General features: G+C 28.5%; 3 protein-coding genes across 3 annotated transcripts; 2 read left to right on the top strand and 1 right to left on the bottom strand.

The window, feature by feature from the left end:
• The first annotated feature begins 1114 nt into the window (after nucleotides 1-1114).
• LOC113870183 lies at nucleotides 1115-2465 on the top strand. The gene is made up of 6 exons (XM_027506781.1): nucleotides 1115-1490; nucleotides 1578-1692; nucleotides 1793-1874; nucleotides 1954-2005; nucleotides 2135-2189; nucleotides 2287-2465. Exons 1-6 carry the CDS (start codon nucleotides 1122-1124, stop codon nucleotides 2463-2465), a joined length of 852 nt encoding a protein of 283 aa, XP_027362582.1. The 5' UTR covers nucleotides 1115-1121.
• Nucleotides 2466-2549: 84 nt separating this feature from the next.
• LOC113870182 lies at nucleotides 2550-3693 on the bottom strand. Its single transcript, XM_027506779.1, has 3 exons — nucleotides 3624-3693; nucleotides 2914-3017; nucleotides 2550-2746 (listed from the first exon to the last, which is right to left on the bottom strand). The coding sequence occupies exons 2-3, from the start codon at nucleotides 2990-2992 to the stop codon at nucleotides 2550-2552; spliced, it is 276 nt and encodes a 91-aa protein (XP_027362580.1). The 5' UTR covers nucleotides 2993-3017; nucleotides 3624-3693.
• A 9801-nt stretch (nucleotides 3694-13494) lies between these two features.
• Nucleotides 13495-13935, top strand: LOC113869959 (protein SPIRAL1-like 5). Its single transcript, XM_027506529.1, has 2 exons — nucleotides 13495-13719; nucleotides 13861-13935. The coding sequence occupies exons 1-2, from the start codon at nucleotides 13495-13497 to the stop codon at nucleotides 13933-13935; spliced, it is 300 nt and encodes a 99-aa protein (XP_027362330.1).
• The last annotated feature ends 344 nt before the right edge of the window (nucleotides 13936-14279 follow it).

The following is a 14279-nucleotide window of genomic DNA, read 5'->3' as shown; positions in this document are numbered from 1 at the left end:
CAATTCAATTTGGAACATACATTTTGAATCAAATAAGAAATATATAATTTTTCATTTTTTGTTTATAATAATGATTTATTCAATCTGTTGATTCAACGTTTTAGTGAGACCCCTACCCCTAGGAGGTTTGCCTTAGGAAAGGATGGGGAACAGAGTGCGAAATTGGGATGCAGAGCATTAACTGGGTCGAACCATAGCAGTCTTACAAAATATCCCCAGGTCTTACCAATTAAGCAACCTACAAAGGGATTTCTATGTTTTACTTTATCTCTTACGATGGCCCAATGTTCTATCCCTTGTGCCATTACAATTTTCGTCCTTCCCCAAAGCCCAAAATTGTGTAATATAAACGTCGTATCATTGTGCAACAATATGATTTATAAGCTCAATAATCAATCTTATTGTTCACCAGTTATGTTCGATTATTAGCCAAGCGTCCTTTAGGAATGACTAGTCCTCACTCGATGAAGGTTGCATTTAATGGAAGAAATCGTTTTAGATTTGCAAATGAAAATACAAACGAAATTAGTATGAGTAATGCTATTCTCTTTTTATTTCTATCTTTACTCATTTTATCTCACATTTTTCTCTTTGCTTCATATATCTCTTTATTGAAGAGATGTTGCGGAAATAACATGCTGCCACTATTAGTATTATCTATCATGGTCAGCAGTAAAATGATTTTTTTGGGGGGAGGGAGCACATCAAAGGTATCTTTTACCTTATATTTAACGTGCCATACCAAAAAAGGAATGAATAAATGTTCAATAACAACACCACCATGGTACTTGGTAGCAATGGTTGAGTAACAATATAATACTGGTAGCAGTGGTTTAAAATGAGTAAAATGAAGTCCATGACAAAAAGGGATGAGAAGTTGGCAAATCAAAATACAACGTAAAGTGTTATTTGAAATAATTCAATATTCTTGGATTTCATGCCAAGGAAGAAACAACGAAGCAAATGGTGAAGCTAAACAAACTAGGCACTGATTCTTTGGTTAAAGCTGGAGAAAGGTCTTTGTTCTTTTTCCTTAAGAAAGTCACATAGGCAGCAATATATTAGTCTCAGTAAGATGCCATTGCTAGTCCATGATGATCTTTCGATAAGAAAATTTACAAATGGACGCTCTAGTCAAATTCCCAACCATAGCTTCATGCAATTGGCAGGGAATGAACCCCAACATCACAAAGAAACTCACCATCAGGTTCTCCCCCAGCAAAAGAAAGTGCAACTTGCACACACACACGCACAAAATGGAGACACAACGACTCAGCATGAAGAAGAATGTCCTAAAAAAATATTGGGATAGACATAGAATTTCAGCCATAACATCAAAAGGAGACCACAATTCTCTCTCTCCAACAGAGATCGTAGATGAGTTCTACACTTGCATCAACGAGAAAGAGCTGCGACATTTGCGTGAGTACATATCCGAAGATGCTTGCTTTGATGACTATACCTTCACCGCACCATTCCAGGGGAAGACGGTATGTATCTGAACCATACGTCTTACCCACAATAAACCATGATTTCATCGAGAAAATAGTTATGCTTGTCCAAATACAACATTGCAGGAAGTAATGCGTTTCTTAGAACAGCTCACTGATGGAATGGGTCGGAATGTGAAATTCAGAGTGAGACGTGTATACGAGGGAGATGATTTACATGCTGCAGCTAACTGGCATTTGGGTCATATTCTTTTCCTTGTTTCACTAATGTTCTTGTTATTATTTAGTGTTTTATTAAGAACAAATGATCCTAGGCTTGATTACAATATGTGGTATGGTAGAATGGAAAGAGAAACAGATCCCATTCACCAGAGGTTGCAGCTTCTTCAAGTTATCAAAAGAAGGCGAAAACATAATCATTTTGTAAGTAGCAAAACGTTCAAATTCTCAAAAACAGTATTCTATTGTGTAAAACATATACTCACTGTAAAACTATGATCAGGAGAGCTGAAGTAATAATTGAATCACCAATCAAACCTGGAAGCATAGTTTTGGTAACTCCTAAATTGCAAATTGGCTCATATAAGTACTCTGATTCTTATGATTGTATATGATAATCCTATGGTATTTTTGTTTTGTCTATTTCTGGACCTGTTCAATTGGCATTCTCTTGAGAAATTCAGACCCTGTTGAAAAACTTGACTTCATTATTTGATGACTTTCCTAAAGCAACTGAGTGTAAGTCATTGTTCCTCGATTTTTCATTTCCTTTTAATCATCCTAAAATTTCCATTAATATACGTGTCTGCGTGTGTGTGTGTGTGTGTTCCTGCAGGGTTTTTGAGAAGTCCACATGTAATATTAACATGGATATTGAAAATTCATAATATATTTGTAGCACCTTTGATTAATCCACTACTAGATGGCTACATAAAGCTATGGAGCGTCTTTGTTCGATTGCTTACCTATGCAATCAATATTGTGATCTTTATTTCCAAGATTTTCTTCAAATAGAGAGAACACACACACACACTGAATAATGTATCTCATCTTACTCTCTAAATAAGAACTGTTTGTGATAGAGGGTATGATCTCACATCATTTGCCATCATCATCGGTGCCACGGTTCCACCATGTCTCTAACAACGAAAGAACTACTAAAGTTCCCATAAAAGGAGGAAGTGGTGGAGGCCTGCTAAAGTCGACTATTGGGTCAACCATCTCCTTAGTAGCAAGCCCCGTTTCGCCAGCTTCATTGTTCTCTTGTTTCCTAGGTGTTGAAGTCGCCAATATACCTGTCTCAAGGATAAAATTTTATCTAATCAATACATTTTCTTAGTAAAAAATGCCTACTCCTCAATCATACGAGAAAAATAAATACATGAACTCCGAGAATCTAAAACTTAGTCAACGTGTTCTATACAATCTTTCAAATATAGGCATCATAGACATTACACACTACCCCTTGATCCATTCATCGAGTACAATTGCCTGAATCTGCGGATTGCAGGCAAAAATAAAAGAGCAACAGGTTCACGCATGTACTCTTTAGCTACCGTTCTGCCCCTGCAATGATTGAAGGAAACAAACTTTGAATTTATGGAAGATTCCCTCACGAAACATAGTACCTTCTAGAAATGGCATTCGAGACGTAAAATGATATAATCACTAATTTTGCCTTTCAATTTAAAACTAATGTCATTTTTTTGCAACAAATATCACGATAATACTGGAGTAACTCCTTTTGATAAAGCATCATCTAGAGTTTAATTTCGAAAGAGCGAATTAGCAACTGATAACAGCACTTAGTCTGCAGAGAGAAGAGAAACGAAAATAATTGGACGAATATTAATTATTAAATGAAATGGCACACATACAATTCTTACATGCCACAAGCAAAACATGGAATATGATGGCCTATACAATAATACGATTCTTGGTGGCCATTTTAATTTATTTTAAGAAAAGACGATGAAAAATTAAAACGAGATTGGCAATAAATAAGAAGGTCTAAGCTATGCCAACACTAGTATTGCATCATATGAATAATGGCTATAATTATTAAAAACCCAACACTTTAACGATCGTATTCCCTTACATGGCGTTTATGAATACGCGAATGGACTAATATGAGTGTGTTAAGGTGACGAAAAGAGTGAACGGAAAACTTACAGTAAAGTTAAATTTGGATGGATACGAAAAGGGAATTTAAGGAGAGAGAAGCAGAGATGGGTTAATGGAAATAGATGGAATGGGATGTGAAGAAGATTAGAGTAAGTTCCAAACGAATACAGTAATATATGCTTCCGGAGGTTTCCCAACTCTCTAGTAACGTGTATGACAGGTGGCAGGATATAAATCCATATATATTTTGTTTCATTTAACACATTAATTATGATAGTTTTTTTTATTATAAATGTAAATGATAATAATTTTTTAATATTTTTTTAATTCTCTACCAAGTGCCCACTAATTAGTATTCGTTGTTGTAAAATTGATTGGTGTAGAACTTAAACATAGTAACAACAGGTTTCTCTTTTTGGTCCAAGTAACTATAGGTTATATGTGGGCTTTTCTTTTTGTTTTGAGTTTGGGCTGAAAAATTATCAGTGATATGCTGAGTCCTTCACAACATGGGTGTCAATATGGGCGTTTTAGCGGCCTATAATTTAAGATTCTTTAACTCTTTTTGGACCCCTTAATTTAAGAGAAAAAAAAGACCTACAAAGAAAATGACCCATTACCAAACCCAAAATAAGAAAAGGATTAGTAGTCCCTCGCTATCGTTCCCTTAGTTTTGGAGGTTATTACGTAATAATATTAGATTTATGATGTCTTTCTTGTAGTTTTAATTTTGTGTTGGTCTTGTACTTAGAAAAATTAAAAAATATATCTTAAGACTTTTTTTTATAAATTCTCTTATAAAAAATGTTTTCTATTTTTCATAATTGATTACTTTTTGATAAACCTAAATTAGTATTTTTATCTTGCTAACTAATATCTTACAAACTTTTTAAAATTTTTTATTATATAATTTTTTATTTTTATATTATTAATCATTCAAAATTTATTAATAATGATATAAAAAACACTTTTTAATATTAATATATATTTTTACCAAATATATTATAACTTACTTAGATAAAATAATTGTTATGTTATTTATTTAATATTTCAAAATTCACTTTATATCAATTCGATTATTAAAAAATATATATAATACCAGTTAAGTTCCTTAAATGATAGTAAACTGGTTATTTTTTTATTATTACAAATTAAAATAATATATTTTTATTATTTTAATTTTTATATAATTTTAGGAAATTAAATTGATATTAGATAAATTAATAAACAAATAAAGTACTTATTTAATTTAAAATAAAAAATTAAAGGCAAATTATTTGGCCGATATTAAAGTTTAATTTATAAAATTAATTCGTACGTATTATAGTTTTTTATATAATAACAACAATGATATTATTATTATTACTATTATTTCCTAACCTTAAAATCAGTCTCACGTCATCAAACCCTTACAATATATTAGTTTCATACTTTAAAAGCATAAAATTTATCGAAAGAGACGGAAAAAATTTATTATTGTACTTTTACATAATAGTTGTTTTCCTCGTATTTTTATTTAAAAATTTATGTTATATATTGAGAATTCTATTTTTTTTAAGAAAAAAATAAAATAAAATCATGTCTCCTAAGCTTTAATATAATACGGCAAAAGCTATATTTGAAAAAAAATCCTTATTAAACTAATATTTACAAATTTTAGTGATATACGAAAATAATTTTTACTGATTTTGTTGTTATTATTAGAATTCTTTGTAAATAGTTATAGTTTGACATTTAAAATTTTATAAAACTTAATTTAACAAAAAGTATTTTAAAGAATCATATGATGATAATCTAGTGTTATTTTAATAACAAAGATGTGGATATAAAATTATATATGGTAGTCAAGGTTTTTTTTTTTTTTTTTTTCTTTTTGTTTTCCTGTATTTGTAATTTTGTATTTTGAGGGGTTTAACTTACTAAGGATTCGAGGGGCCCACGAGATCCCTGCCAACCGGACTCTGTCTACATAGCTTTGTTCTGCTTATCTTTTTCAGAGCACTACAAGTCATCAAAGGGTCCATTTGTTATAGTTCTTAAAAATGGTTTTAGGAATCCATAATCTTGTTTTAAAGATTTTATTATAAAAAACAGATGTTTTTATTTTATTACTATAATAATAAAAAATTTATTTATATTTTATATTAAAATAACACTCAAAATAATTTTTAGATATATTTTTTTAAATTTAAAAAATTATATTAAAAAAATATTTTTATATCGGTATAAGTTTAAAAATTTTTACACATATAAAAAATTTTAAATTTATATTAGTGTAAAAAAAATTACTATATTAAATTTTTTTAAAAATTAATTGTTTTAAACTTAAAAAAAAAAAAATAAAGGAAACAAATGAGTGCTTAAAACTCATTTATCCATTGCCAGAGGAACTTGGATATTATTATTTAGGCTCAAAAGCTCATCATTCTGTCTCAACAAGTGATGCTGTAAACGAGAACGTAAAAACATGATGTTATAAACTATAAACCATAGTCTCTTTCAAAAAATAAAGAAAAAACTATGGTCAGTGCGTCTCAAATTGCATGGTTTACTTGTACTTTGCAAGTGCCGAATACTCACTTTGTACGAAAATTTCCCAAATTGGCTCTATGACGTTGATCAATGATCATCAACTTTTCTTAGACACATCGCAGGGCAGAAAATTTGAGATATATAATCCATTATTTATTGATTTCATACAAATAATAAATTATTATTTAATATATATAAAAATTGTGCGTACAAAGATTGCAATTGAAATATTAATAATTAAAATAATCATAAAATGTTTATTTTCTTTTCCCAAAAATATCTCATAAAATTAGTATAAAAATAAGCATATTAAATAAATTAGGATTTATTATGAAACCCCTAAAATAGTAATTTTTTAATAAGTTTTTAAATCAAGTGACATGTAGATTTTAAACATTAAAATAATGTTTATTAAAAATATCTACTTGTTTCTATTTAGTTTTAAAATATAATAATGAGAATGCAATAAATTTGGGCTTTTTTAATATGAAAAGAAAAAAAATTATCAAAGTTTCGGTAAAAATTAATGAAAATATGGAAAATTTTAAAAATTACTGATAGCGTTTCTTAGTACTTTGTTATTTTTAATTGTCATTAATATTTTTTTTTAAAATTATTTTTATTTTCTGAAAAATCACTATTTACAAATTTTTAAATTTTTAAAATATTTTTAAATAAATTATCATTGACAATTTAAAAATTTTATAACTTTATGTTATTCTTTTTACACTCACCAAAAATTTGAACTCGGTATTTCTATAATTTTTCTAAACGCACCGTATTTTAGTATATATAACTTTTAAATTATATATATATATATATATATATATATTTATATTAAATAATCACAAATTTGTTTTATATATAAGTATCGTCCTTTTCTTACTCTCTTTATTTTTTAAAATATCGTACTTAAAATAAAGTAACGATATGGTATTTTATTTAATAGTAACAATGAGATTTTGAAAAGATAATTATATGATGGTAATGTATATATATATATATATATATATATATATATATATATATTAAGTTTAATAATTTTTCCATAGTTATATTCCACATATAAAAACTTAAAACAAGTGTTTAAAGACTATTTTAAGTAATTTATGAATATAAAAATTTAAATTTATGAAAATTATTTAGACAATATCATATAAAAAACATTTTAAAACTGGTTAAAAAATTTAAATATATTTCAATACAATCATTAACTTAAATAACTTTAAACATTCAAACTTTATTATTTGTCAGTAGTTTTATTATGGTTTTATTATTTCATTTTATACAATAATATATTAAATTTGATCTCATATTATAGTAAGCAAAATTTCTATCTACATATAACATATGTTGTAATTAATTTGATGTTTCTTTTATCAAAATGTTTAGGCATAAATAAAATATAAATATTTTAGTAGTAAAATGTACATAACATTAAAATTTTAATAAATTTTTGTTGAGACTTGATAGAGTTTGTACTCGTCCTATGTGCTAATAATATTCATATTGTGAATACTGATTTTTGCCTCTCTCAGATTACTTCCAATTTTTTTAAAAAAAAAATAAAAATAAAATAATAAAATTGTTTTACAAAAAATAGAAAATTTTTTGAGAAAAGGGATTTGGCCTCCGGAAATAGAAATCCTGCATCAAGCAAGCCTACACTCCAATATCAAAAAACAGTCTTGAGCATGAAAAAGGAAAACTCAGAACTTTAGCATTTTGTAAAAGAAAAACCCTAAATATGAGATTGAAGGGAGTATAAAAACTCAAGTAAGGGATCTGGAATAAGGGTTTTTCTTTTCGGGGGAGAAAGGAACTAATTTTCAGAGAGAGAACAACAAAACGTTTTTTAAGAAGGAGTCTGAGTCTTAAGAAATAGGGAAAGAAGATGCAAAAATAAAAAATAAAAAGGAAAGGAAGATAGTATACCATTAACTATTACTTCACGGTTTAAATCACTGCATCGGAAAGCTTATTGCTTCTTCTTGAGTCTGCGTAAGCTCTTTTCTTCCCTTGTTTAAAAACTTGCTCTTTTTAAGCTTATTTCTTTTTGTTTGTTTTCTTACATTATGCGTAAATGTATGTTCTTGGAATAAAAGATACGTTTAAATCAACTTTTTTTCTTTTTCTTTAATTTAATATTATTTTATTAAAAACGTTGAATCTGATTTGACAGATCTGTAAAATGTGGGCATCCATGTTTAATGCAAGTCTCTTTTATCACTTTTATTTATTTATTTTATATTTATTAATATTTACTATTATTTTATTATATTGATATGATTAAACGTTGCAAAATAGCAATTCGAGAAGTCTGCCCCTACGATTAAGTAACTGTGCATTATTTGATTGACTTGATCTTACTGGTGGATTCTAATATCCTCCCATCTTTTGTAAAAAGTAAGATAAAATTGTCTTTTTCAAAAGTTTTCAAATATTTTGAACTGTTGATCAAAATCAGATGGTTAAAAATAAAAGATAGGAAACCGATTTTACAAGTTACATTTAAGAAGGATATATTAGTAATTTCCTTTCTTTCTCATTCAGATCTTCTTCTTTGTCTTCTCCCTTGTTGTCTTCTTCTTTTTTTTCTTCGGCATTAATAACATAGCTCAGACTCAGAAAAAATATTAAAAAACACTAAAAAAATTAAAAGCATAAATTAATATTCTGGAGGTGCTTCAGCAAGTTCTAATCCTTATTTATGTTCTATAATAAAAGGACACATATGTCAAAATATGGTAAATATGAATTTATCAAGAATCTTTATTGAATATGTTTATATTCTCTTTTTATCCTTGAAATACGGCACAATTGCTTAAGAAAATCAAGACTTGGTCAAAAATCTGTGTCAAAAATTGCAACAAACTTATAGTCTTTCACATAGTCACAGGAATCAGCTGCTTTAGAACATAGCCGGAAAAAAGTGCGTACAGGAGAAGTGCAGGCTTCGAGGTGGTTGCTCGTGAAGAGGACTGGATGAAGGATAATCCCAAATCGAAGGCTCCTGAACAGACTTCAAAGTCAGAGGTGGGGTGATGAAGACTCAGAGGGGGAAGATGAGGAGGATTGGTGGAGCAATGAGGGTGGAGAATGGAATGAAGGTGGAGAAGACACCGATGGGGCCAAACATTGTTATACTACCTGTATTTCTAGATCGGTTCTGTAGAGGAACTCATGTAAAAAGCTAATATCAATGTTTTACATCGGTTATATGAAGGAACTGATGTAAAAAGTTAACGTAACTACTTTTACATCAGTCCTAAGAGAAAACCTATGTAGAAAGTTAATATCTCAACACTTTTTACATCGGTTATATAAAGGAACTGATGTAGAAAGTTAACATAATTACTTTTACATCAGTCCTACTAGAAAACTTATGTAAAATGTTGACTACTAGTTCTACGATGAGTCTCTATCCTCAACAGCTGACTTTGTAGCTTTCTTTGGTCAACTATCAGATGAGTACCAAGAAAATATACTCTTGACAGGATTCAGCACTGATCCAAATGACTCAGGTAAGCTTTCCCGAGAGATCTTCATTGAGGCTGCCACCGACCTCATCAATACCGGTTCACTTCGTGGCATTTTTGTTTGGGACGCTAATGACTCTGCAGCTGCTGATGACCCTTTCTTCTTTGAGATCAAGGCTCAAGATCTCCTCGTTGGCTCCGATTCCAAATAAAATTTTAATCCTTGTCACTTTCGTTTCCATCTCATGGGTCAAGTAATATAATAATTTTAAATAAGACCTGCTGTATCTGCTGTTGGAGGTTAAAAGGAAAGGAGAGGGATAAGAATTGAGGAGCTCTGGATAGACAAAAAAGAAAGAGATAAAGGAAAAATAACATTTACCTATTTACCCTTTATTAATATGTTATTATCCAAAATAGTCACATGCTACTTTCGATTATTAACTTTTTCACCTATCAATCTTAACCATTCATTTTTTATCTACAAATATCAACAGCTTAATGTTAATTTCACTTTACTTATTGAAAAACATTATTTTTACTTTTTGTAAAAGAAGAGAGGATATTAAAAGCCGCCGATCTTACTTTAGTTATTTTATTATTTTTTATGCCGTTTAGTTATAGGGCATTGTTATTGGGTAGGTTTGATTTTTGATTTTTCTTTTTTTTAGTTTGTCTAGACCTATTTGTATCTTTTCATTTTTATTTTTATTTTTTTTCTTTCTTTTCCTTTTTTTTTCTTTTTTTTTCTTCTTCCAACCTTTAATTTTACTTATTTGTTATCTAATTTTATTTATTCTGTTTTATGTTTAATAAAATACCTTTCAATTTAAATCTTTAGATTTTATTTATATTTTTTTAAGCAATAATAATTAGAACAATTGTGATAAAATTATTCAAATTGATTAAACATATATTTTTTATATTATATGTAAATTGTATTTTTATTTGTAAAATTTATTTTATTTTAACATTAGCAATACATTCTTTTTAATATTTTTTATGCTATTTCATTATTTATGTTTTAATTATTATTTTGATTATTTACCTCCTAATATTGAGTATTGATGTAATTTAAATTTATATTTGTGATTTATTTCTTTTAATGCAATGAATAAATAATATAATAATATCAATTTATAATACTAACGTATAGCTTCTCTATCATCATGTATTATAAATTGATAAAATCTATGTGTACCAATGTTACCTTAGGTCTTATGCAATTTAAATTTATCAAATAAAATTTTAATTTTTTTATTAAATAGCTATTTTCTTTAATCAATTTAAATATATTTATTCTTTTCATCGAATGGAATTAATTTCGTATTATAATTTTTCTTCTTAATATTTCAAGATTTGATGAATTAAATAACTAAATATTTCTTTGCTTATTTATACAAATATCGATGTGTGATGTACATTGTCTTCGATTGTGCAACAAATTATAAGAAGATTTATGTATAGCTTACGCTATCTTAAATTTTCTTTCACATCAAAAGTAAAATTCAAATACTTTGTTCATTAATAAAATATTTTAACGATTTACAATATAGTTGTGTGATCTTTTTTCACTTTCTATGTTGTTTCTCGTGGGGTACATGTATAACCGCGTTATCTTGTATCCTAAATTTTATAACTTTACCAAAATAATTTTAATCTCAAAATAAATCTCTTTTACTAAACTTATTTTAATTAACCAACTTCATAATTTTTTTAGATAAAACTACGTGACTTTGAGTTCCCCATTGCACCCGGGGATACGTAGGAGCGGGAACCGAACTCGTCAAGTCAAAATAATTTTTAAAATAATTCAAAATAATATTTCAATAAATAATATTTCTTCTTTTAAAATAAAACAATTAATGTTTAAGGGTTAAATAAATATTTTTCAAAATTAGAATGAATTTGCACAATTAATTTTAGGTAACCGTTTTTAAACGGATGTTGTAGGGTGTTAATACCTTCCCTACACGTAAATGACTCTCGAACTCATTTTTGGTTTCAAATATCGTATTATATTTAAGTTTTTTAAAAGTTTTTCTTAAAATAAACTTTGGTGGCGACTCCTCTGATATATTTAAAAAAGTTTTTCACCGTACCGTTGCGACCGCCTGGTTGCGACACATATAAAAATTAATTATTGTTAAAAAAACATACAAAATTAAGTTTAAATATTTAATATTCAACTTGAGTTTAAATTCGTCTTCATGAAGATATATTAGACAGAACAAAAAAAAAAAAAAGAAATTTCGTACAAGAGATTCACCATTTTTTTTATATACAAAAATCTGGAAATCATGTGATATTATTTGTATAGTTTTTTTCATTCTCTCTAAACATTAAATTGTTATTTTCCTAAGTAAAGAGTAAATTTTTATATTTTCAAAAAAATTGTAAATCCTTCTCTCTTCTCGAATGATGGCATATTTGACGTCAATTTTTGTTTGAACATAACCATGGAATTATCCACCTCGGCATTGAGGACAATAGATAAATGTGGGTCTAAATTATAGATGAAACCCTACTTGATATTTGCCACTTAACCTACCACGACTCCGCTTCAATCACGATTCACGAAGCTTCAACTTTAATGCTGTTCCTCTTACCCTTTAACGATGATTAATGATAATTATTTTGTTTGATCTCTAAATCATATGTGTATATATAATTAAAGAATAATTAAGCGCGCAGCAATATATATATTTAACTCCATTAAGGATGCAAAGCCGCCAAAACCAAAACCATTTTTACGGTAGAGTCGACAGTGTCACATTTGAGAAGTTTGAACTTCTGAGTATACAGTAAAACAGCAATATCATTGTTTATATGAAAAAAATATTTATGAGATTTTTTTTTTAATAGCATTCACTGGGAGACAATAAATTAACCAAATATATATATATATATATATATATATATATATATATATATATACACTTGATTTATGCATTTCACTCTACAGAAATGAACCAAATATATAGTATGCACATTCATTGGTATGAGCTAGTATGGTTATTGGCGTACAATTAGATGGAGTGATGATAACTTTAGCTGAACTCTACTTAATATAATTTATGAAGTGAAATAAATTAAGTAATATTAGTAAAATCATTTTATTCACAACTTGTACAACTGTATTATGTATCGATTTCGACAACATCTAATTGGAAAAAAACTTAGATATAAGTTGCTTATATATAGTGCAAAATTATAAATATATTGAACTGATTAAATAATTGAAGGAAAAAGTCCTATAACATTATAATTAATGAGCAATTTTCATATATTTAGTGCACTATTAGTGCATAGCTAGTTCTGATGCATTACTTTAATAAATAAATAAATTAATTAATGAATAATATCTCCTTTCCAAACATTTGATCCTTTCGGCTAAAGGGGAAAAGAAAAATAAAAAAAAAGCTTTCATTTTCTCTCTCTCTCTTTCCCCCTTGTAAGAAAAGCATCTTTAATATCTTGTATAAATGATTAAAGCAGTAATAAAAGTCCTACTTTCATCCGATAATTATATTCAACAAGGAAATATATTGCCATGGAAAAAACCAATTCACTCGTGTGTTAGGCTTGCTTGAAGTTCTACATTATTTCGTAACTCACGTCTCATCCCACTTAATCTTTTTAGCGAGGGAACGTATAACTACATAATTAGCACCAGTTAACCACCCTTTAAAATTTATGAAGACAATAATGACCGATTAGGTGTAGTGCATTATCACCACCATTTTACTATATTAAATAAACTATTTGCATACTTTGCTTATTGAATCAAACAACAAAACCATCCTGTTTATATAGATATATATACTCATCTAGGGTTAATGTTATCAGTGAAATATTGGTTAGACTTGCAGTTAATAGCATAGATCTTGGAGAGAACCGTGTGCATCATGAGTAGAGGTGAAAGCTCTGGCGGTGGACACAGCTCTTTGGGGTACCTATTTGGGTCAGAAGAGCAGCCAAGTCAGCCTCTACCCACAAAGACAGTTTCGTTACCACCCTATGGCATTGACATCGACAACGGTATGTCCCAACACGGTGTTGCTCCTCCTACTACCCAAGTTGTTGTCTCAAACAACCGATCTCAAGGCCAGCACTTGGGAAACGTTGTAACTGTAAGCTTCCATGACTATATTTGATATTAATTTAATTATGATTGATATTCACATCATCAATCTTTTCCAACCTTGCCAACCATCTTAATTAATTAGTTAATTCATTATTCTCAATATTTAGTTTTTTAAAATATGCTTCAGGATCGTCCGTCAACAAAAGTCAAATCGGTTCCTGGAGGACACTCATCGCTTGGATACTTGTTTGGAGATAAGTGAAATATCTTTCTCCGACATTCATTTGGTGCTTCTGAAAAGGAGCATTGATACTTATTGCAGCTATATATCTGTGGGGTTTGTGTAAATCACTTATAATTTCATTTCAGAATGAAAAAAAAAAAAAACGACACATAAAAAGGGATTGAATTTTACTTACGTGTTGGATTAGCAAGTATCATATAAAGTCTAAACGCCAAATTAAATCCGAGTGTCAGTCGTATATTACTTCCATGGGAAAAAAAATTTGTGTGCGCTTTCTCTGGTAGTTTAATCAGGTTGAATTGAATGTTAAGTATTTTCTTGTTATTTTATTTGTACCTCCAACAACTATAATAGAAGTTGTG

Source organism: Abrus precatorius, unplaced genomic scaffold (assembly GCF_003935025.1).
Source record: "Abrus precatorius isolate BTA unplaced genomic scaffold, Abrus_2018 Scaffold6, whole genome shotgun sequence".
In the NCBI taxonomy this organism is placed as follows: Eukaryota; Viridiplantae; Streptophyta; class Magnoliopsida; order Fabales; family Fabaceae; genus Abrus; species Abrus precatorius.
Note: the sequence above shows the minus strand (reverse complement) of the source record. Positions and strands in the feature narration are given on the sequence as shown.

Coding starts and splice junctions, on each gene's coding strand:
- LOC113869959 (XM_027506529.1), top strand. CDS start 13,495: ATGAGTAGAGGTGAAAGCTCTGGCGGTGGACACAGCTCTTTGGGGTAC. Junction 13,720..13,860: donor ACTTGGGAAACGTTGTAACT/GTAAGCTTCCAT, acceptor AATATGCTTCAG/GATCGTCCGTCAACAAAAGT.
- LOC113870182 (XM_027506779.1), bottom strand. CDS start 2,992: ATGCGTGAACCTGTTGCTCTTTTATTTTTGCCTGCAATCCGCAGATTC. Junction 2,747..2,913: donor CTCGATGAATGGATCAAGGG/GTAGTGTGTAAT, acceptor TCCTTGAGACAG/GTATATTGGCGACTTCAACA.
- LOC113870183 (XM_027506781.1), top strand. CDS start 1,122: ATGGACGCTCTAGTCAAATTCCCAACCATAGCTTCATGCAATTGGCAG. Junction 1,875..1,953: donor GGCGAAAACATAATCATTTT/GTAAGTAGCAAA, acceptor AACTATGATCAG/GAGAGCTGAAGTAATAATTG. Junction 2,190..2,286: donor CTTTCCTAAAGCAACTGAGT/GTAAGTCATTGT, acceptor GTGTTCCTGCAG/GGTTTTTGAGAAGTCCACAT.